Source organism: Aegilops tauschii, chromosome 5 (assembly GCF_002575655.3).
Source record: "Aegilops tauschii subsp. strangulata cultivar AL8/78 chromosome 5, Aet v6.0, whole genome shotgun sequence".
NCBI lineage: Eukaryota > Viridiplantae > Streptophyta > Magnoliopsida > Poales > Poaceae > Aegilops > Aegilops tauschii.
The window spans coordinates 315,759,136-315,778,415 of record NC_053039.3 but is presented as its reverse complement, the minus strand read 5'-3'; the positions used below and the strand labels follow the sequence as shown (position 1 = coordinate 315,778,415).

The 19,280-nt window shown below is 45.1% G+C and overlaps 5 protein-coding genes across 8 annotated transcripts; 1 reads left to right on the top strand and 4 right to left on the bottom strand.

Annotated features, from left to right (window-relative positions):
- Positions 1-315: 315 nt before the first annotated feature.
- LOC109741410 (GTP-binding protein BRASSINAZOLE INSENSITIVE PALE GREEN 2, chloroplastic) lies at positions 316-2,851 on the bottom strand. The gene is made up of 3 exons (XM_020300496.4): positions 1,514-2,851; positions 923-1,090; positions 316-835 (listed from the first exon to the last, which is right to left on the bottom strand). Exons 1-3 carry the CDS (start codon positions 2,744-2,746, stop codon positions 449-451), a joined length of 1,788 nt encoding a protein of 595 aa, XP_020156085.3. The 5' UTR covers positions 2,747-2,851; the 3' UTR covers positions 316-448.
- Positions 2,852-2,906: 55 nt separating this feature from the next.
- Positions 2,907-5,458, top strand: LOC109741411 (uncharacterized). Its single transcript, XM_020300497.3, has 2 exons — positions 2,907-3,185; positions 5,131-5,458. The coding sequence occupies exons 1-2, from the start codon at positions 3,037-3,039 to the stop codon at positions 5,210-5,212; spliced, it is 231 nt and encodes a 76-aa protein (XP_020156086.1). The 5' UTR covers positions 2,907-3,036; the 3' UTR covers positions 5,213-5,458.
- A 209-nt stretch (positions 5,459-5,667) lies between these two features.
- LOC109741409 (uncharacterized) lies at positions 5,668-6,947 on the bottom strand. The gene has a single exon (XM_020300495.4). The coding sequence runs from the start codon at positions 6,746-6,748 to the stop codon at positions 6,122-6,124; it is 627 nt and encodes a 208-aa protein (XP_020156084.1). The 5' UTR covers positions 6,749-6,947; the 3' UTR covers positions 5,668-6,121.
- Positions 6,948-10,733: 3,786 nt separating this feature from the next.
- Positions 10,734-16,745, bottom strand: LOC109741407 (uncharacterized). 4 transcript variants are annotated; one of them, XM_073500306.1, is made up of 10 exons: positions 16,366-16,745; positions 16,086-16,193; positions 15,538-15,663; positions 13,853-15,211; positions 13,584-13,723; positions 13,414-13,486; positions 13,004-13,347; positions 12,628-12,704; positions 12,415-12,530; positions 10,734-11,203 (listed from the first exon to the last, which is right to left on the bottom strand). In XM_073500306.1, the coding sequence occupies exons 7-10, from the start codon at positions 13,265-13,267 to the stop codon at positions 11,004-11,006; spliced, it is 657 nt and encodes a 218-aa protein (XP_073356407.1). In that variant the 5' UTR covers positions 13,268-13,347; positions 13,414-13,486; positions 13,584-13,723; positions 13,853-15,211; positions 15,538-15,663; positions 16,086-16,193; positions 16,366-16,745; the 3' UTR covers positions 10,734-11,003. The 4 variants fall into 4 exon arrangements, with proteins under 4 accessions (XP_073356407.1, XP_045084835.1, XP_073356406.1 ...); XM_045228900.2 differs by having other exon boundaries at positions 10,734-11,229; positions 13,584-15,211; XM_073500305.1 differs by having other exon boundaries at positions 13,584-15,211; positions 16,366-16,741.
- A 167-nt stretch (positions 16,746-16,912) lies between these two features.
- LOC109741406 (uncharacterized) lies at positions 16,913-18,022 on the bottom strand. The gene has a single exon (XM_020300493.3). It carries the CDS (start codon positions 17,891-17,893, stop codon positions 17,282-17,284), a length of 612 nt encoding a protein of 203 aa, XP_020156082.1. The 5' UTR covers positions 17,894-18,022; the 3' UTR covers positions 16,913-17,281.
- Between the last annotated feature and the right edge of the window lie 1,258 nt (positions 18,023-19,280).

Below are 19,280 nucleotides of genomic sequence, written 5' to 3'. Positions count from 1 at the left end.
CACATGATTCAGATGTAAAAACTGACTATCGCAATTCTGCATGTTTGACGTAGTAACACAAAACGTTAGATACATGGATGCTGAAACAAGGTAAGAGAGAACAGACCATGAGAGGCATTCTCTTGCTGTTTTTAGGAGTCAAGCATACTAACAAAGATTCACTTGACTGATATTTGGTTATAATTACTCCCTCCGTAAAGAAATATAAGAGCGTTTAGATCACAACAATAGTGCTCTAAACACTCTTATATTTCTTTACAGAGGGAGTACCAGTCAACAGCAAGTCCAAATGACGCGCATGCTCCCACAAAAATCTTCCATGAACAGCCATACCCCTCTTGAGCAAGCTTAAATTGTACTATGCTTCTATGTGTTTCAAACCTCAGTCGACAGTTTATAAGATATGATTATATAACTGAAACTAGTATCACAGAATGGAATGAAACACTCAAGCATCTATGACCGTAGCAGGTTCTGAAGATTCTGGTACTTCAGAAGAATGTGAACTGGCTTTCATCTCCTTCTTGTTTGTTTTCTTATTGCCTTTCAGCTTATTCGTCATGCTATCTGCCCGTGAGACGACTTTTGAAACTGAGAATCCCGTTTCCTCAAAAATTGACGCCCTCTCATGGACAAGGGAGCTCCTGGGGACAACATCAACACCATCGTATGTCCATAACCCTAACACTGCCTCTCCTTTCAGCCCGATTCCGTACCAGCCAAGACCTGAAATGGCTATATCCATAGTATTTGCATCCCAACTATTTCCAGAAACTTTGAATTGTTTCCTCACCCATTTCCCAAGCTCCTTCACTCGTTTCTGGCCTATAGGAGGCTGCACATATCACACCAAGCAGCAAGTTATTTTATGATGTAAATGAATTAGGAAAAAACAACGCTTTTTTAAGGATAAGATAGATACCTGCAGTTGCAAACCAAAGTGATCTTTCATCATAGACTCTGCATTTTCGGTCTTCCCCATGTGAAGTGGCACAAGTGGTGATGCCCAAACCGTAACATAGATTGATCCTACAGTCAAGTCTTCCACATCCAGGCGTGCCAGTCCTCCTATATGTATGGACTGCCCTGCCTGAAAAGGTTATGAACAAAACGAATTAGAACTAAGAATCCGGTCACACAAATAACTCTTATCAAAAGACTATTCATGTTATTTCGGATTGAACCAGACATGTGATATATATAGTCAAAGGTCTAAGAACTGAAACTTTCTAAGCACACTCAGGGTGTCAATTTCCCAATCCAGTATATCATCACACATTTGTCAACTTCAGTTTCAGACTAACATTAGTATGGTTACTGTTTAGAGGGTGAAGTAATTACCCCTCACATAATCACAACTGCTTAATGAAAAGCAGATCTATGTAGCACATAATAGAACAAGCAAGAAATGTGGGCGTCCAAGGATACGAGGAAACAAGCAGAAAATTTATGCCCATAGCACCTACTCACAAAATTCACTGACAAAATGTGCATAATATGGACGGAATGAGACCTTTATTCTGTATGTTCTGGGTCGCATCTCCTTCCTCACTTGAACAAGCTTCTGCTCCTCGGGTGTAAGTCTCGACGTGAGCTGATGTCCATGAAGCAAGCCCGGAGTATCAAACAGCTTCGCCTGAGCACCAAGAACTCCGTCCACCCGGATCACCCCGAGGGTTGTCCCCGGGACAGGCGCCTCTGTCAAGGTCTGCCCGCTCTCTGCCCCAGAGCACCGAGCAATGGCGTTGAGCAGCGTCGACTTGCCAACATTCCGCGCGCCAACAGCCCAGACCTTTCCGCGCGCCCCTGCGAGCTCGCGCACGTGGTTGAGCAGGTCGCGCACCCCCCACCCACGCGCGGCGCTGACAAGGTGAACGCCGGCAAGCTGCAAGTCCGCGCCAGCACCGGCGCGCGCGCGGGCCTGCGCCCACGCGTGCACGTCGTCGGGGGAAAGCGACGGCGTCGGGAGCAGGTCGAGCTTGGTGACCACGAGCACTGCGCGGGGGAGGTTAGACGGCGCACCATGCTTCCAGTCCGCGTGGTGGGCCTCGCTGGTGACGGCGACCAGGCGCGCCACGGCGCGTGGGAAGGATCCGTCGAAGTCCGACGCGTCCGCGAGGAGCAGCACCAGCGACCTGGCCCCCGAGGGCGACGCGAGGCGCGGGCCGACGGCGGCCACGAAGTCGAAGTCCGGGAGCAGGACCTCGGCGTCGGGGCGCTTGACGTGGCCGTAGTGGCGCAGCGAGTGGCACCGAGCACACACCACCACCTTGCTCTTCTTCTCGGCCTCCGCCTCCGATGCCACCACCGCCACCGCCTGGCCCTCCCGTGACTTCTCTTGGCCCTCCTGGAGGAGCCCGCTCTTCAGAGAGGCCGAGATGCCGGTGTCGTCGGCGGTGACGGGCGCGAGGCGCGCGCGGTAGTCGGGAGACTTGGGGGATGGGAGGTTGAAGAAGCCAGGGAGGGCCGGGTCGGCGGACTGCATGGCGATGCCGCAGCCCGGGCACTTGCCATTGGTACAGACGGCTGGGAGGTCAGAAGATACCACCGCCGGAGGGGAAGACACCGGCGGCGGCGGCGGCGGCGGTGGGGACGAGAGGTGGCGGCGCAAGAGGGGGAAGGGTTTAGGGATTTGGGAGGCAGCTACGATGTGTTGCGTCGGAGGAGGGTGAGGTGACGAGTGTGCAGCGGTTGCACGTAGGAGGCAGCGGAGAGCGGGGTGGAGGCGCCGGGCGCGGGATAGCATCTTGCCGTGTCGCCGCCGCCGCCGCCAATTCGTGACCGGCGGTGGGTGTTGGACGTCTCAGCGGGGAGTTCACAGAAGCTGGGCTTTCAGCCTTGTGAAGTACCACGTGGGCCTTTAACGGGCTAGCGACTCCGCACATGACCTTATCAAGTCGAGCAGGGAAGCCCATATCTCAACGCCTCGGCACAACGCAGCGAACATCTCTCTGCTCCGACGCCGTCAGCAGGCCCTTTCTCGCCCCAAACTCCGGCGACGATCCACACCACGCGCTAGGGTTCTACAGAGAGGCGATGGCGTTGACCAACTTGATCCTGACGGTGGTGGGCGTGGGCGCGGCGGTGATGCTGCTGCGGAAGGACGTGAAGCAGTCGTCCGCCGTCTTCCGCCGCAACATTCGCCACATCAAGACCTGGCTCGAGGAGGAGTCCGCCGCCACCACGTACGCTCTCCACCCCCTCCCTTGCTTGTACTAGTCGATTGTCGTTGAGTCAATTGCGGTGGAACTGGAGGGATCGGAATCCTCGGCTTAGATCTTAGCTTTGCTCTTTGTGAAATTACAATATGATGTGTTCTTATCCACGGTAGCTCAGCATTGTTTGTTATATTCAACGAATTGAAAAATCATATATAGATCTACCTATTCAATGAAGAAACGCCGAGGTTATTCCTGCATCGCAGCAAGAGATATGGTGCTTATAAGTGCTATAGGCGTAGATTCATATCCATGATTTCGCCTTCTTGGTATAAATTTTTTATCGTGTTTTTCTAGTACTGGAAATTATCATCAGCGATTTTCTAGTGCTGGAATTATCATTCCATGCTTGATTCATTGGCGACAAGTAGTTCCCTCACTAGAAGATATAATCTTCAGTTTTGTTTCCACCTGCTTGGCCAGTCCAACTTTTGTAGAGGACCTGAATTCTACACACGGTTGCGTGCAAAGTTTGTGCAAAAATATGGCTGCATGTGACTTTGACAAAAAAGAAAACTGAACCTCTGAATAGCATACTATTCACTACTCATGTTGTGCCAAAAAAAAATGGGGGCGCAGAAAATGTATGGTCATATTTTTGTACCATAGTTTTCAAGTGTACACTTTATAGCATGATGAACATCCATGAATTTTGTTTCTTCAAATCACACCCCTTTGGAGTTTGGAGTGAGTGCAGAGGAGAGAGAATGGCGATTATGCACAAGACCATTTCACTATGGAAATTACCCCTTTTGTAGATTTAATGTTGCATGATAGTGCAAGCTTTCTTTCAGATTTAGATTTCTGCCTTTCAAGTTACAAACTTAGTATTTCAATATCTTGGCCCAGCACCTTATGTGACTATGGAGCCTTACAGGCCCTTCCATCCTTTGCTGACAACATATTCATCACTTCATTCATGATAATCCATTCGAGCTGAAAGCCTGAAATATTGCGAATTATTTAATTAATACCACCAATAATGGTTGTCGTTAATATTGAGCTCAGGCTTGTAACAATTTTCACCTCCAGTCTTAAATGCTAGCCTGGTTTCTTTTATAGCTTTCTTTGTGCTTTTATAGCTTCCTTTGTGAAGAGGCTATTGTTAATACACTTGTGTTAAATGATTATGAACTTTATTTAGCTTTGTTAAAAACTAGTCGTAAAGGATTACACATGCTAGGCTAGCTACCTCAACTTTTCGATACCTAAAATCATGTGTGTATTGCCTATTGGCAATGCCAAAGAGAGCCAACTTGTCCACTAGTTCCACCCCTTTGTTTTTCATTCCTTCTTTTGTTACCCTTCTTTTCCATGCTGTGACTTGGTTCCTGATGTGAAGGCTTAACCATATTGATTGGCATCAGTTTAAGAGAGGCCTGGGCAGGAATTGCTCTTGCTTATTGTTCTTGTACAATTTGATTTATCTGTGCTGTAACTAGCCTTTATCCACTGAGTTGAGAAAAAAAATTCTACTAATCTCATGTTCCAAAATAACATTAGCAGCACTTGCTAGTCTTTCACCTCTGTACTATGTCCCAGTGGTTTGAAACTGCAAATCACGTTTCACATCACATTTCTACAAAGCTCCCTTTCGAAGATAACATTAAATTTTAATCATTCCATTCTACTCCCTCCGTTCCTAAATATAAGTCTTTGTAAAGATTCCACTAGGTGGACTACATACGGTGCAAAATGAAATGAATCTACACTTAAAATGCATCTATATACATCCGTATGTGGTTTATAGTGAAAACTCTACAAAGACTTATATTTAGGAACGGAGGGAGTATAATACCATGATTGCATGGGTTTCTATTTCCTTTGCTTTATTCAAGGCTTCCTACTATGGTAAAATCAACACGGCATATTTGATTTGATCCCCCACCTACTATATCTTTGATCTCCACAGATCTGCTGAGCGATCGGTACCCAAGGAGCTGGAGGCCCAGGCTGCCAAGAAGGATTCCACACCCAAAGTGGACAAGGATTAGATGATTTTACACTGTTTCTATTCGATGCAACTGCGGGTTTAGGATTCACAAGAAGTACTTGTAAATAGAAGATGTTTGGTAGGATCTTCACTCTAAAGAATATTGGAATCAAATAATTTGGGCATGTATGGATAGCTGCATGTGGGTTCTATATGTCTTCAGGTTGGTAATACTGAAACTCTACGGTTAAGATCAATCATCCTCTTGAATATAGGTTTTGTCTGGCAGTAATTTGTCAGCCACTTATGTTTCTTGTGGCACCATTCACCTCCATTGTTTTTATGAAGTTATAGTGTGTTTCTTTTCTTCATGTATGTGGTATTTACGTTAGAAACATGTTTGAAATTATCACATATCAAGTCGTGCTTCTTGTCAATCTGTTCTTTTTTCCCACTAATCTTTGCAATGCACTTATGTTGTCTGCATTTGATTGATGACTAATGTAGAATACCAAGTTGCAACAAATAAATTGACTGTGGACTTTCAGGTTATACATACAAACAAATAAAAGAATGTGCTTACAACAAAAGAAAACGGCATGGAGTGCACATAAGCCAATCCAAAATGCCTATGTACAGGAGTGCAAGCCAATAAATACGAAACCCACAAGAAGCAATCTGCACAAACCCACAACCAAAAAGCCAATGTGCACGGGAGCAAGCAACTCAAAAAGGCTAGCTCTCCCTTTTTTAAAAACAAACACACCAAGCAATCCTCTCTAAAGAAAATAAAAATAAAAATGAGCAATGAACATGTGAAATCAATGGTGGACCAGACCGGCCGCTGTGCCGGCGGCGACGTCCAGGACAGCAAGTCAATCCTGAGTTGGCCTGAACTTTCAACCATCACGTGAGCCAATCACGGAGGCGGAACGATCAGACCAACAACCATACTTGCGATGCGACGGTATCATTCTGGTGCGGCAGGCGGCTGGCCGCCGGCGGCGCGGCGCTTGAGCATCTGGGTGTAGTTGAAGATGGAGTTGAGGCGCTGCTGCCTGAGGTCCTCCTTGAACCCCTGGATGAACTCCTCCGCCTTGGCGTCCACCTCGGACCCGGCCGCCTCCTCCTCCGTCGGCGGCGCCCGCTGCCGCCCTGCCAGGGCGAGCGCGTACGCCTCGTCCATGCTCATCGAGTTCTCGTCTTCCACGGCGTCCTCTTTCGCCGGCTCTGCCGTCGCGTGTGGGCGTGGTACACGGTCACGCGGTGTAGCTGGCGACCTCCTGGTCGGCGTCCCGGCGTCCTCTGTTTCTCGGAAGGTGGCCGCGGCGGTGGCGCCCGGGCTAGGCTCCGCGGTGTGGAAGCACGAGGACGGGAAGGAGAAGATGCTGAAGGAACGGATGCGCTGCAGCACCGCCGACGAGGCCCTGCGCGTGATCCCGCCCCCGCTCCCGGCGCGGCGCGGCGAGGGCGACTGCGGCTGCGCACGCGACGACAGGGCGAAGATGGCGCCCACGACGAGGTTGAGGGCCACGAACCACGCCGCGCCGGAGCCCATCCACGCCGGCAGCGGCCAGCACCACTCCGTTCCAGCCATCGGCGCTGCTCACCAGCTCGATCGTGTGTTTCTTGTGCGTTGCTCTCTCCTTGGGCTCGCTGAAAGCTCGACAGACGAGAAGATAAAGGAGCTTTGTTGCCTGTTGCGAGTGGCGCCGATGGCGGTCGTATATATAGAGCGCGCGGGATTAACCCGGGTTTACGGTGGAAAAGGGAGATTAGGTTACGAAATCGCCGGTCTCGGGCTCTCGGCGCGTCCTCATCTCGGCCGCGAACAGAAACGGTCAGACGGAGAGGCCGGGCGAGCATGCCTTCCATGTGCGGCTTCCTGTCCTGTCAGCGAGTTAATCAGCATTAATCTGTTGCCCGCCTGGATAAGCACCCTGGCCCTCTTCGTTTGTTTGGCACCGCCGGCAGCTGTAAACACCAGAGACTTTTCTTGGCATCATTTGACGGGAGTTCGGAGCTTGCTTTCTTCGTAGGAGTAATTGACGGTGGGAACCATGCAAATGTGAAGCTCGTTCCGTCTTTTCTAAGTGCAACTGAATGTTGGCCATTTCATTTCGAAAGAGAGATGGAGTACTCAAAATAGTCTTTACTCCTACTTGTACTTGGAATTGGCAAACCACGAGACGAGAGCTGGATTCCGCGTCGCGACCACGCCGGCCGTCAGCCAGCCAACTCCGGACGTACGGAACCTTCGTTTATAAATCACACAACGACGGTCAACGAGGTTGTTCGGGGCGGCCGAGGTCACTCATCGCCTCACGCCTCGTCTAATTGCCGGTTTGATATATGCTGCTGTCGGACGCTTCCAGGTTTTTTTTCAATAATAGTAGTATAAATAAACTTTCTTTTTGACCGTTATTAATAGTATAAAAAAACTAGTCGAGTCAATTGCGCCTCAGTAACTTCCGGCATAAATCCATAGGTGCTTCCTGGTTTATTAGTCCTTTTTTGTAATTTATGCTAAATTTTGACTAAATATTTAACTGACAAAATATTAGTGCATGACAACATATCGTTGGATTCGTATTTGAACATAGTTTCCAATGATAATTTTTTTATGACATGCATGGTATTTTGTTAGTTAAATTTATGGTCAAAATTTGGCACATATTACAATGGGACCAATAAACCAGTACTAGCTACTCCATTTGCGGAGATCCATTGTGCTTCGGGGAGCCCGCGCCCCCGAGCGCGAAAATATTTTTTGAAATGTTTAAAAAATCAACAAAAAATCTACATGTTCTTTGTCACATCCAAATGCTACATACAAATTTTTAGGCAAAAAAAACTTAAACATTTTGGCCCGTGCAAAAAAATAAACACTAAATGTTACCCCAAAATGTCACCATAATTATTTTTCACCGGCGAAACACCGTTGCTTTGTTTCGCATGAAAAATTTCAAGGATGCTTGCGACACTAACACGAAGATCTACAAAAAAAATTCAGATATTTTAAAACATTTACTATATATTTTTTGTTTACTATTCACGCGGTAGCGCGCGCTCCCGGGAGCCAAAATGCCATTCTCGTTTGCGGGAACAGAGGTCTTGACTAACTGCTTCTTGCCAGTTTTGAAAGTAGAACGCGCGTATGTCCACATTATCATTTCCCCTTCCCAATTACCATTCACACAAAAAAGAAAAGGTTCAAATTACCATTTAATATTAATGATCTAACTTGTTTCAACTATTAACACCTCCAAAGCCACACTTTGGCCATCAAACTTAGGTCAAGTCGGCGCCGTAGGGAAAGGGAAGCAACACGCCCGGCGACTCATTTTGGCGCCGGCGGTAATCGTTCAGTGGTGCAGGGTTCTCGATGTAAATTTTATTATATTTGAGATGCCTTCTACTTCTTATGAACCTTTATAATTAATTTGGATACTTTTTGCAAAAAATAATTAATGAACCAATAATTATAAACATGATGAATATTTTTAAAGATCCGCGTGAACAACTCATAGTCGTATGTGCACTCATAATTATATGTCACACTAACTAGATTTGAAACTAATGCTACGTTTTCCCCTACTTTAGTGAAATTTCATAGCGGTTATCTCCTATTCCTTTACTTATTTTTCAAAAAGAAAACTGAGCCGTGCGTAGTATGGCTGTGACACTAACCAACTACTGGGCCAAGTCTTGGTCGCTATCATATCATCATCGACCAAAACCTTATCTTTTCTCCTAAGTTTCGTTGTGCTGACTTGGTGTAGATATCCCTTTTGAGGAAGGGTCATGCCAAGGTGTACAATCTCATATGGATCATCCACTCTATCTAACTAACGGACGGGAAGACACTGGCTGCACGTCACTCGGAGGCTTGGCCCTCAAGTAGCGTCACCCATTCATTTTCCATGTGTACGTCTAGTAGAACTGAAGAAGTGGTCATCATCATCGAAGAAAAGAATACTAACAAAAAAACCTGTGTATCAATGTTTGCTCCCCTAGCCCGTTTATTGGTCCACCATGATACTACTAATTACTTTTGTTTTCGTTAGCTGTGAGCATACAGGGGCCGCGATTCTTGAGCGATTGAAAATTGAAGAACAAGCCCCTCTGCCGTAGCTAGCTGCTCCTTGATGTTCCCGATGTGGCGTTGGCCCCATTAGGAGAGAGCCCTTGTGGTGGCTCGAAGGCCTTGATCAAGATCTAGGATTGGGTCACCAGCCGCCATAAGAACATCTCAAGCCTCGACAACCACCTCCATGAATCCGAGGAGCTTGGGCCAAAAGGCTTTGAAGTGGAAGTGGCGATGTCTTTTGAAGTTGATGCTTGTGGCCAGACATCAAGGTTGATAGTGTATGGAGGAGGCAATTCGGGTGAGCGACATCTCAATCGGAGTAAGTGGAATGAGTGTGGGATGAGATATTTTGTATGACCACGTGAACTGACGCCCCGTGAGAGGTTCTTTCATGAGTTCGGTATCGTTGAGGAAGCATGTAACGCAGCCCATCATGCACCTGCTCAAGAGAGAATAATATTGTTGTAGGGCATCGTTCTCGAGGAGAACAATGATATTGTCAGCATATTGTAAGTGGGAGAGACCCCCAAATACGCCCAGTACCCGACGCCATGTCCAAGATAGCACACAGAGCGTTGACAACGAACTTATATAAAAGAGGGGAAATAGGGTGCTCTTGCACAGGCCACGACCCTGAAGAAGTATGGTCAATGCAACTACGGGTTTTTTCACAATAAGTATTTGTAAATATAAAATATTTGATAGGATCTTCACTCTAAAGAATATTGGAATCAAATAATTGGAGGATGTATGGATAGCTGCATGTGGGTTCTATATCTTTTCAGGTTAATCTGAGGCCATGAAGACAGGGGTGCATTTTTATACTTATTATTTTGCTAAAACTCTTCAGTTGAGATCAATCAAAAAGTGCTAATCCATTCGTTGTGGTTTTGTCTTGCAACTTATGTCTTGTGGTACCATTCACCCCATGTTTCAATAGGCCTTTGTCAATGAAAATACAATTGTAAGAAAACTAATAGGTAGAAAAAGTAAATAAAATAGGGGCTTAGGTTGGATTCGCATGGCCTAAATCCAAATAGGATTAAGAAAGGATGTGTCTAAACTTTTGGACATCCAGAAATACTAGTAGTGATCTTCTCATACTATTTTCATTCAATTAGTTTCTTAATCAACTCAAGCTCTTTTCTTATAAAGAATTCTGCCTTCCTTCAAATGTCATAAACAGTTCTTGTCGGTTGAGCATCCTTTCAAGGAGAGAATAGTTGGATATTTAGATAAGTTTGATTTTAGTTGCATCATAAAAACTGACCTTTTAGTGTACTAGATGACCAGTTGCGCCAATGGCGCAAAGGCCAAGAGTAAGCCATGTATTGAAAGAGTGTTCATTAATATTATTCGGGCACATATTAATATGAGAAAAATTTCCACTTGCTATAAGTAACAGAACCGTTAATTAGTCAAACACAAATCCACACCCGAGAAGCACATTGCACAGGGTTGAAACTTTTAAGCCTCACATACCCAAGCAATCTTAAGGAGGGCCAACAGAATTGAAATCACTGATGCAAAGTATCAGCAGTTAGTAATATTTATACACACAGCTTCTTTATTGTGGTCATATGATGATGAAATCAGTACTTAAATCAGCACCAATGATAGCCGATCAGACAAAAAAAATCCTGCATCCCACTGAACAACACTATTATGCAGGACTCATTTTAAAAGGCCCTCAGTTCTAATTTCTATAAGAGCTTGAAGCTTTGGAGTCAAGGCTACGAACCTTCAAATCCGACCAAACATCTTACCATGCAAACACGATAAAATGGGAAAGAAAGACTCTAAATGTGGCGCACCAAAAGCGGCCGGAAATGTTGAACGACCTGGGCGTGAGGAGTTGTGCGGGTGACCTGGTGACGCCGAGCAGCGCGTGGATGTGGGCCAGCCTGATGACGGTGGTGGCGGCGCCCTCTTTTTTTAGTTTCCTATGATCCAAAGTAGGCGCTGGAACAAAGTAAATCTTTAAACACCTATGTAAGTAGATTCAAAACAATAAGAAGTCATTTAATTGATGGAATGTAGCATTATGAAAAATATATAGCAAAGTGATTTTGTGTATGCTAGTTGCAGCATCGGCACAACACATATTCTAGCAAACAGACCTATGTTTGACACATTCTACCACAAAGTGCCTGTCCAAAGGCTTCGGCACTGTGGCTCATGTAGAAAACTGAAAAATGGCTCAACTGTAGTAGCATGCATATCTAACATCTTTTGTCCTTTCATAAAGCAACCAAAGTTCAGAACATACAATCTTAAACCGGTGAGCGACTTGGTTTACATCATCTCCTAGTTGACCTGAGCTACAAATTTATTTACCGAAACAACATAATGAAATATGATATATATCGTTCCTTAGAATGAGAAGCTACAAAATAGAAGAGGCATATGTTTATATGGAAGTATTCATATATCCTAGGCCGGGTTTTTACAGAGCAATCACGGGCATGCCGTTATACATCTATACAAAATGATCTGCGCAAGAAGGCTGCTTTAAAAGTAGTAAGGATTAAAGAAAAAAATGCATCACAACAATTCATTACTAAACAACGGAATGAAATACGATACCTATCAATCCTGGTAACAGGAAGCTACGAAATATAAGAGGACTACATTTATATTATTATTTTGCGGGTAGAGGATTACATTTATATGTAAACATTCAAATATCCTAGGCCTGTATTTTGACCATGTAATCACAGATATGTCGTTATACCCCCACCTTTTCCTTTTACTCCGCATACAAGTTTGGTCAAACTGAAAATGGAAATGCATTATGTTTGAACACTGAAACCCCTCCTTGCAAAAGAATCAATTATAGCACCAGTTCTCATTCAATCTGATCTCTGACTGTGAGTTATTCTTGTTCTCTATAATTTAGCTTGGGGTTTCCACTTGTGTAGAACTGTAACAAATAAAGCAGGGCATGTAGCATCGGTGCTGGGCACTATTGGCATGCTTTGCACACGTATAACAGGCATGGGCAAAGGTGAGAGGGTCATGGTGTACTGCACGGCCTGGATGTGCACTGTGTGTATGCGTGAGGTTGTAAAGGAGAACAACAATGTGTAGCTTCTCCTCGCTTCAGTCATAAACAGAAAAATACAAAAACAAACTCAACACAAAGCTAGTGGTGGGGGAAAACCATCGAGTACCTTGTGTACATCCTTTCTCTGGTTGATTCTTGCTATCGATTCCTCTACAACGAGCCAAGATCTGAGTCTCATGTGTGTCCATAGGGGGGAAAACAGAGGCGAGCGAGACTCCAGGCCTGTCAATCTCCTTCATTATCAGCTAAGTTGAATGGTTGTTGCCAGTAAGTGAAATGGGAATTGTACATCAAGATTCACGTAGCAGAAATGAATTACCAGAGGAAGGTGGGTAGTCTGCAAATGGTACAAAGGATCTCTTTTGAGCTGATCTGCTCCAAACGACTAGTTTCAAACTGAACAAGGAAATAAGCAAATGGACAAGTCGTTAGAAACAACCTTGCGCAAAATAATTTGAAACATCATTATGCAGTTTACTGTCATTAGAAACAACCTTGCATAATAGTATAATTTAGTTTCAAAGTATGTCCAGAGGTACAGGGGTACCGATCTAGTACATTTTAGTTTCAGAGTATGTCCAGAATCATACTAAATCTACAAAACCAGTATCCTTATCTGAAAGCACCCACACAGTTCATTTGATAGAAGCGGTAAAAGAAAAAAGGATGTTAGCAAATTAGAGCTGCACACACACCTCCAATAGTGTTTTGGCCTGTGTAGGAAACATGAACCCCCAAACACCTCGAGCTCCTTGCCCAGTGGGGGTGGAGGCAATGGTGGCGCTTCTCATGACGCAGAGGAGGCAACGACGCGGTCGAGCGGTGCCGGCGCCGCCCCGGACGATATCAAGATCGGGCGAGACGAGGCGGTGACCAGGCGAGCAAGCACCATCAGAGCGTTGTGGTTGGGGAGCAGCAGCAGTGTGCAGCGCGGGAGTACTGCGGCAGCGCGGAGGCATGGGAGAGAGGGAGATAAGGGTGGGGGCAGGAGGCCGTGGCTGCCTCGTTTCCTCTCTGAGTCGAGATCGAAAGAGAGTACCTGAGAGGAAAAGAATGTTAATGGCGAAGGATATGTATCATGTGCAGTAAATTGTAAAAGAAATACCCTAAAGTGAGAATTTTTGGTCGCAGTTTGCAGCTTCCTCATAAGCTTAGGCATCTTCATGCTTACTATCACCCTGTCAAGCACAGTAATAAGCAACGTAAACATATCCTCACTGAAATTGCATCATTGATCAAGATGGCAAAACTGATGACTTAGATAACAAAACCAACCTTCAAATGGCAATTAGCAATCTTGATGTACACAGATGAAGCTCTGTTCCTTGCAAACCAAGTTGGTAGCAACACAACGGAATAAGGGGATGAGTGCTTAGACATTAAGCCATTAAACAAACTCGGAATTGCAGATCACCCTGTCAAGCACGGCATTACACCAACCAGCAGGTAGTGGTGCCACCTCCACACAAAGTTACTAATTCATCCTAAAGGAAAAATCACATCATGAGATGGAAAGGATGGAATTAAATCACTAACTCACGCACTCTGCACACGGTAACGGCCAACACCGGTGTTGCTTCTCACGTAATGGCCAAAGGCGGAGGCCGGCTCCTCAACCCTGCTCCGGCTTTCAACAATTTGACTAATAGTCTAACAGAAAGCATATTATTAACATCCATAATTTGGATTGGGTAATTTAGAACAAGTGATTCAACTTCTATAATCTGACCCTGCTAACACATAATTTATTGGATAATTTGGACTGTTGTGCAAAATTTAAGAGCGGAACTAATTGTTCAATTTCTAATTTTTTACTTGGCATATCTTCTGAGTAAGGTGAGCTCATTCTCTAAAGCAAATACAACAGTTTTCGGGAAAATGCTTAAAAACAGTAGCGGCAAGTTGAAGATCAAGTTGGACAGAGTAAGGTCTAAATGGCATCTCCCTTTTTCTAAAAGCATATTATTAACATTATACTAAAGGTTGATTAAAATGTGTCTATTGGATTGAGCAAATATGAGGCTACAGAAATTTTGCAAAATCAACACAAAACAAGAATCTCATTTAATGAAAACAAATCTTTCATTACCTATGATCAGAATTAGGTATTGCGAAAATAAATCACTCTACTCGCTAGAGATCAGATAAGGAAAAGAAAACTAATGAGTGACAACTTCTAAGATATTGATCAGTTAAGGAAAAAATTGTTGATGACATTATTAACCTATCACTTTGTAGAAAAGCATGAGAAACTAACAGAAACGACCACATATACTTGCAAGTGCACCACTAAGAAAAGCAATCAGGCATGTTTTCTGGGACTCTGTCCCTGCTATTTAAAAGAACTGCACTAACAGAACAAGGCTAAGGAGGAGCAAAATAAGGACAATATCGGAAGTCATGCAAGTGGGTAGACATATGTACTGCCATAACTTGAAAATCACGAGTTTCAGCAAGAAACACATGCAAAGACGAAAAAGAGTTTCAACAAGAAACACATGTAAAGACGAAACAAGTTTTTTTCAGCTAGCAGAAGATTACCGGTTCGTCTTACCCAGGCACACTGCCATAACTTGAATGTAGCTTGTACATATTATACGTATTCACTGTTTTATTGAGATAGTATATCAACACTATAATGCTGAAAATGCAAGCAGATCAACAAAACTGCACTACAATCACTTATACACGCCACTAAATTTTATATGAGCACCTAGAACTATTTGATGGTGATAAAACAGGAAGCACGTTGGCAACACAATTGTAAAATAAACTATATTCAAGGAAATCTGCACTTGCCCTGTTTGATAGCAAAGCATTTTCTGAGAATACCACAGTTTTTTAGACTACCATGCTGAAAAACAGCCCACGTGCGTATTCATGTGCCTCTCGACACACATCTCCTGCCATGTATTGTGTGAACAAATAAATAATCTATATACTAGAAAAATTAATGTAATGAACTTGAAGAAAACAACTATATCATTCTGACCAACTTTGTTCAAACACGACCAGACTCCAGACCACATTTTTTATGTCATTAGTTCTAAAAGGAGCGATAGAAGAGTGCTGGAGGTACAAATAAGAATCATTTCATATTACAAATAGAAAATGTGAGAAGGACTGCTGGAGGTACAAATAAGAATCATTTCATATTACAAATAGAAAATGTGAGAAGGACTGCTGGAGGTACAAATAAGAATCATTTCATATTACAAATAGAACATACCTTTGCATCAGTAGTTGTCGATTAACAATACATTCAGACATCCAATAGATCCAAAGTGCACACATAATTACAGTATAATTGTAGACCACAGGATATCCGTTGCCAAGTTATTTATTGTTCCATGGCCTGTAAAAATGAAGAGTAGTGTAGTGTCACACTATTGGTACAGGAAAATTGCTGCAACTACGAAAAGAAAAACTGATTTTTTTGTTTATGCACAGTATAGTGCCTGGCCATCAATATTATTGAAGTAAATGTCATAAATCATATAAACACATATATCAGGAAGTTATTCTAATACTCTAGTAACATAATATAATAACTAATATATTAACAACACTATTGCTTGAAGGGTCCAATCAGAAGCTTCTACTTATTTTAGTTTGCCAAGCAATCTGTGTGTGCTGCAACTTCAAGCAAAATTTACTTTTTGCATAGATCACAATAACAAAGGCAACAAGCGGTAGATTCATGAATTTGTTGCTGCTACCCAGATAGAAAATTGAAGGCAGCCTACCTCATCTTCCCAAGTTGATTGTGAGACTTACTTTATTCCAGAACGTGATGTCCATGTGCCACCAAAATGGCTCCCACGGATGCCATTGACACCACTACTTGCTAGTTATTCCAGAGTTGATAGTGAGAACATTCCACATCTGCAGCCATAAAAAATAATCAATTGAATGGAGTCCTTATAACGGGGAAACATAACTTGAAGGCAGCAATCCTTGATATCCATCAGTTCTGACACAACAATAGCAAATAGGAGAAGTTAAGAAAGAGAGGTCGGGGAAGAGAGAGAGGGCACAAAGGGGAGAGGGGGAGTACATGCGTGTCAAGGGTAGCCTGGCCTCGCCGCCGTGCGTCCCTCCCACTCCAGATCAGGAACCGGGGAGAAGGTGAGGAGAGGTGGCGACGAGGTCGGACTGCTGCTCCCCTTCTCTTGTCGAGGCCGGACTGAGGACGCGCTGCGGCTGCTGCTCCTCTCCTCTTGCTGACGCGGTCGGTCCGTGGTGGACGCGTGCGAGGAGGAGGAGGCCCCGCCGCCGCCGGGCTTGTCCACCGCCATGGATTTCTCTCCGATGTGGCAGGGGTTTGGGGCAGCGATGCGGCGACAGCAGGAGCGGAGGCGGCGGCGGCGACAGCAGGAGTAGGCGGGGAAGAGGAGAGGCAGGAGGGGGAGGAGAGTGCGGGAGCGGGCGACGGCTAGGGTTTGTCAACTGAGCGACTAAGTTTTATACATCTAGACGTGAAATTACTAAAATGCCCCCAGCGGGGCACCGAATTAACAGGCGGTGGCATAGCGATTTAAAGGCGACGTGGAGGCAACGGTTGTGACTACGAGTCTAGGAGGGTTTATATGTTTAATGTGGTATTTATTTACACGAGAAACATGTTTGAGATTTATTTACTAATAAATGAATACACATTACAGTTGAAGAACAACTTACAAATGAATGAATGCGCTTACAACAAAAGAACACTGCATGCAAAGCAAGCCAATAAAAAGGAAACCCACTTAGAAGCAATCTGCACAAACCAACAACCAAATACAATGCCTATGTACACGAGAGCAAGCAACTAAAAAAGTACAGCTCTCCCTTTTAAACGAAACAATTCTCTGTAAATAGAGCAAATGAATCAATGAACATGTGAATCAAAGACGGCGACGTCCAGACAGCGACTCAAGCCCGAGTAGCTCGCAGCTGGATTTGTGTGAACTTTCAACGATCGCGTGAGCCAATCACGGAGCGGCAGGCGGCCGGCCGGCGGCAACGCGGCGCTTGAGCATCTGAGTGTAGTTGAAGATGGATTTGAGGCGCTGCTGCCTTAGGTCCTCCTTGAACGCCTGGATGAACTCCTCCGCCTTGGCGTCCACCTCGGACCCAGCCGCTTCCTCCTCCGTCGGCGGCGCCCGCTGCCGCCCCGCTAGGACGAGCGCGTACGCCTCGTCCATGGTCATCGAGTTCTTGTCTTCCACGTCGTCCTCCTCTACCGCCGCTTGTGGTTGTGGTGGACGCGGCGTGGATGGCGACCTCGTCCTCGCTGCCGCCGCGTCTTCTGTTTCGTGGAAGGTGGGGGTGGCGGCGGCGCCCGGGCTGGGCTCCGCGGTGTGGAAGCACGAGGACGGGAAGGAGAAGATGTTGAATGACCGGATGCGCTGCAGCACCGCCGACGAGGCCCTGCGCGTGATCCCGCTCCCGGCACGGCGCGGCGAGGGCGACTGCGGCTGCGGCTGCACACGGGACGACAGGGCGAAGATGGCGGCCACGACGAGGTTCAGGACCACGAACCACGCCGCGCCGGAGCCCAGCCACGCCGGCAGAGGCCAGCACCACCACTCAGCCGCCGCCATCGCTAGCGGGCTAGGCTTTGGCCGGCGCACCAACGACTCGCGCGATCGCGTGTGCTTCTTGTGCGTTGCTCTGCTTTCCCTCCGCTAAAGGGCTCGAGAGACAGAGACGCAGATGGTGATCTGGTCGCACAGATGGCAGTATCCCCCTATATATAGAGAGAGTGCGCGGGTAATCGGGCAGCTCGCGGTGGAAAAAGGTGATTAGGTTAAGCAATCGTCATTAAATTCATGAGCTCCGAGCGCGTCATCACGGTCGTGAGCTAGATTGGTCAGCCGTAGACTGGGCGGGTTCCGTAGTCTTCTCCCATGTGCGGTTTCACGTCCTGATCAGCTAATTAAACCGCATTAATTTGTTGCTGTTGTTATCCATTTCTTTTTTTTGTTGCTGTTGTTATCCATTGCGATAAGCATCTGCATTCCGTTTCGCATCTCCTGCAGCTGAGGGCAACTCCAAAGCGGATGACCTATTTATTTTGAATCATCTAATGTTCACGTGTTCACAGACATCTGTCGGGTGAAGTTATCCAACCATAGTCATCAAATCCGGACAATGTGCTATAACTGACATTGAGTCAAGTAAACCGACCGAAAAAAGAGATAAGTGCGGTACAAGGGTTGTAGGGAGATGTGGTCCAACTAACAGTCGGTCGGTCAGGCGAACGTCCAAACTCCACAAATTTATGTGGTCCAACTAACAGTTGGTCGGTCAGACGAACGTCCAAACTCCACAAATTTCCCCTCGATTTGGTGCTGATTTGTGGCCCACTGTCAATGAACATTTGATGGGGTGGTTAAAGGTGTTCGGACAGGTCGATCAAGATATTTGGGGCAGATTTAGTGACCCGTGTTACAGTTACCTTAACATTTTAATAGTATGCAAGCTTTTAATTTACAAAAAACTAAATTGTTATTGGCAACTTATGAGAATCTTATATACCTAAGCGAATGATCGCAACTACTTCTAATTATCTTAATATGTGCTCTTATGAGAATCTTATATACCTAAGCGAATGATCGCAACTACTTCTAATTATCTTAATATGTGCTCTTATGAGAATCTTATATACCTAAGCGAATGATCGCAACTACTTCTAATTATCTTAATATGTGTGCTTTTACATCATTAAAAATTTAAAAATTGTTGTAGCCATTACATATACTGACTTGATCCTCTAGCATCTGTCTGATCTACACATGAGAATTTTTTAACATGTAGGAGTAATATTCTAGATGAATTTTAAATCCTGTTGCATTTAATGATGCCATACACAACTTCTAGTGTAAGGGTTTTTTTGCCCACGCCGAAATTTCTCATAAGAAAATCGTAATGATGCCATGCACAACTTCTAATATTAAGATTTTGTTTGCCCATGCAGAAATTCCTGAT

Excerpts from the sequence above, each read along its gene's own strand:
- LOC109741409 (XM_020300495.4), bottom strand. The coding sequence starts at position 6,748 with ATGGCTGGAACGGAGTGGTGCTGGCCGCTGCCGGCGTGGATGGGCTCC.
- LOC109741406 (XM_020300493.3), bottom strand. The coding sequence starts at position 17,893 with ATGGCGGCGGCTGAGTGGTGGTGCTGGCCTCTGCCGGCGTGGCTGGGC.
- LOC109741411 (XM_020300497.3), top strand. The coding sequence starts at position 3,037 with ATGGCGTTGACCAACTTGATCCTGACGGTGGTGGGCGTGGGCGCGGCG. Across the intron at positions 3,186-5,130 it reads GAGGAGTCCGCCGCCACCAC|ATCTGCTGAGCGATCGGTAC; the intron begins GTACGCTCTCCA and ends TGATCTCCACAG.
- LOC109741410 (XM_020300496.4), bottom strand. The coding sequence starts at position 2,746 with ATGCTATCCCGCGCCCGGCGCCTCCACCCCGCTCTCCGCTGCCTCCTA. Across the intron at positions 1,091-1,513 it reads CCAGAACATACAGAATAAAG|GCAGGGCAGTCCATACATAT; the intron begins GTCTCATTCCGT and ends TAACCTTTTCAG. Across the intron at positions 836-922 it reads ACTTTGGTTTGCAACTGCAG|CCTCCTATAGGCCAGAAACG; the intron begins GTATCTATCTTA and ends TGATATGTGCAG.
- LOC109741407 (XM_073500306.1), bottom strand. The coding sequence starts at position 13,267 with ATGCCTCCGCGCTGCCGCAGTACTCCCGCGCTGCACACTGCTGCTGCT. Across the intron at positions 12,705-13,003 it reads AGGCCAAAACACTATTGGAG|TTTGAAACTAGTCGTTTGGA; the intron begins GTGTGTGTGCAG and ends TTCCTTGTTCAG. Across the intron at positions 11,204-12,414 it reads AGAGAAAGGATGTACACAAG|CGCCTACTTTGGATCATAGG; the intron begins GTACTCGATGGT and ends ACTTTGTTCCAG.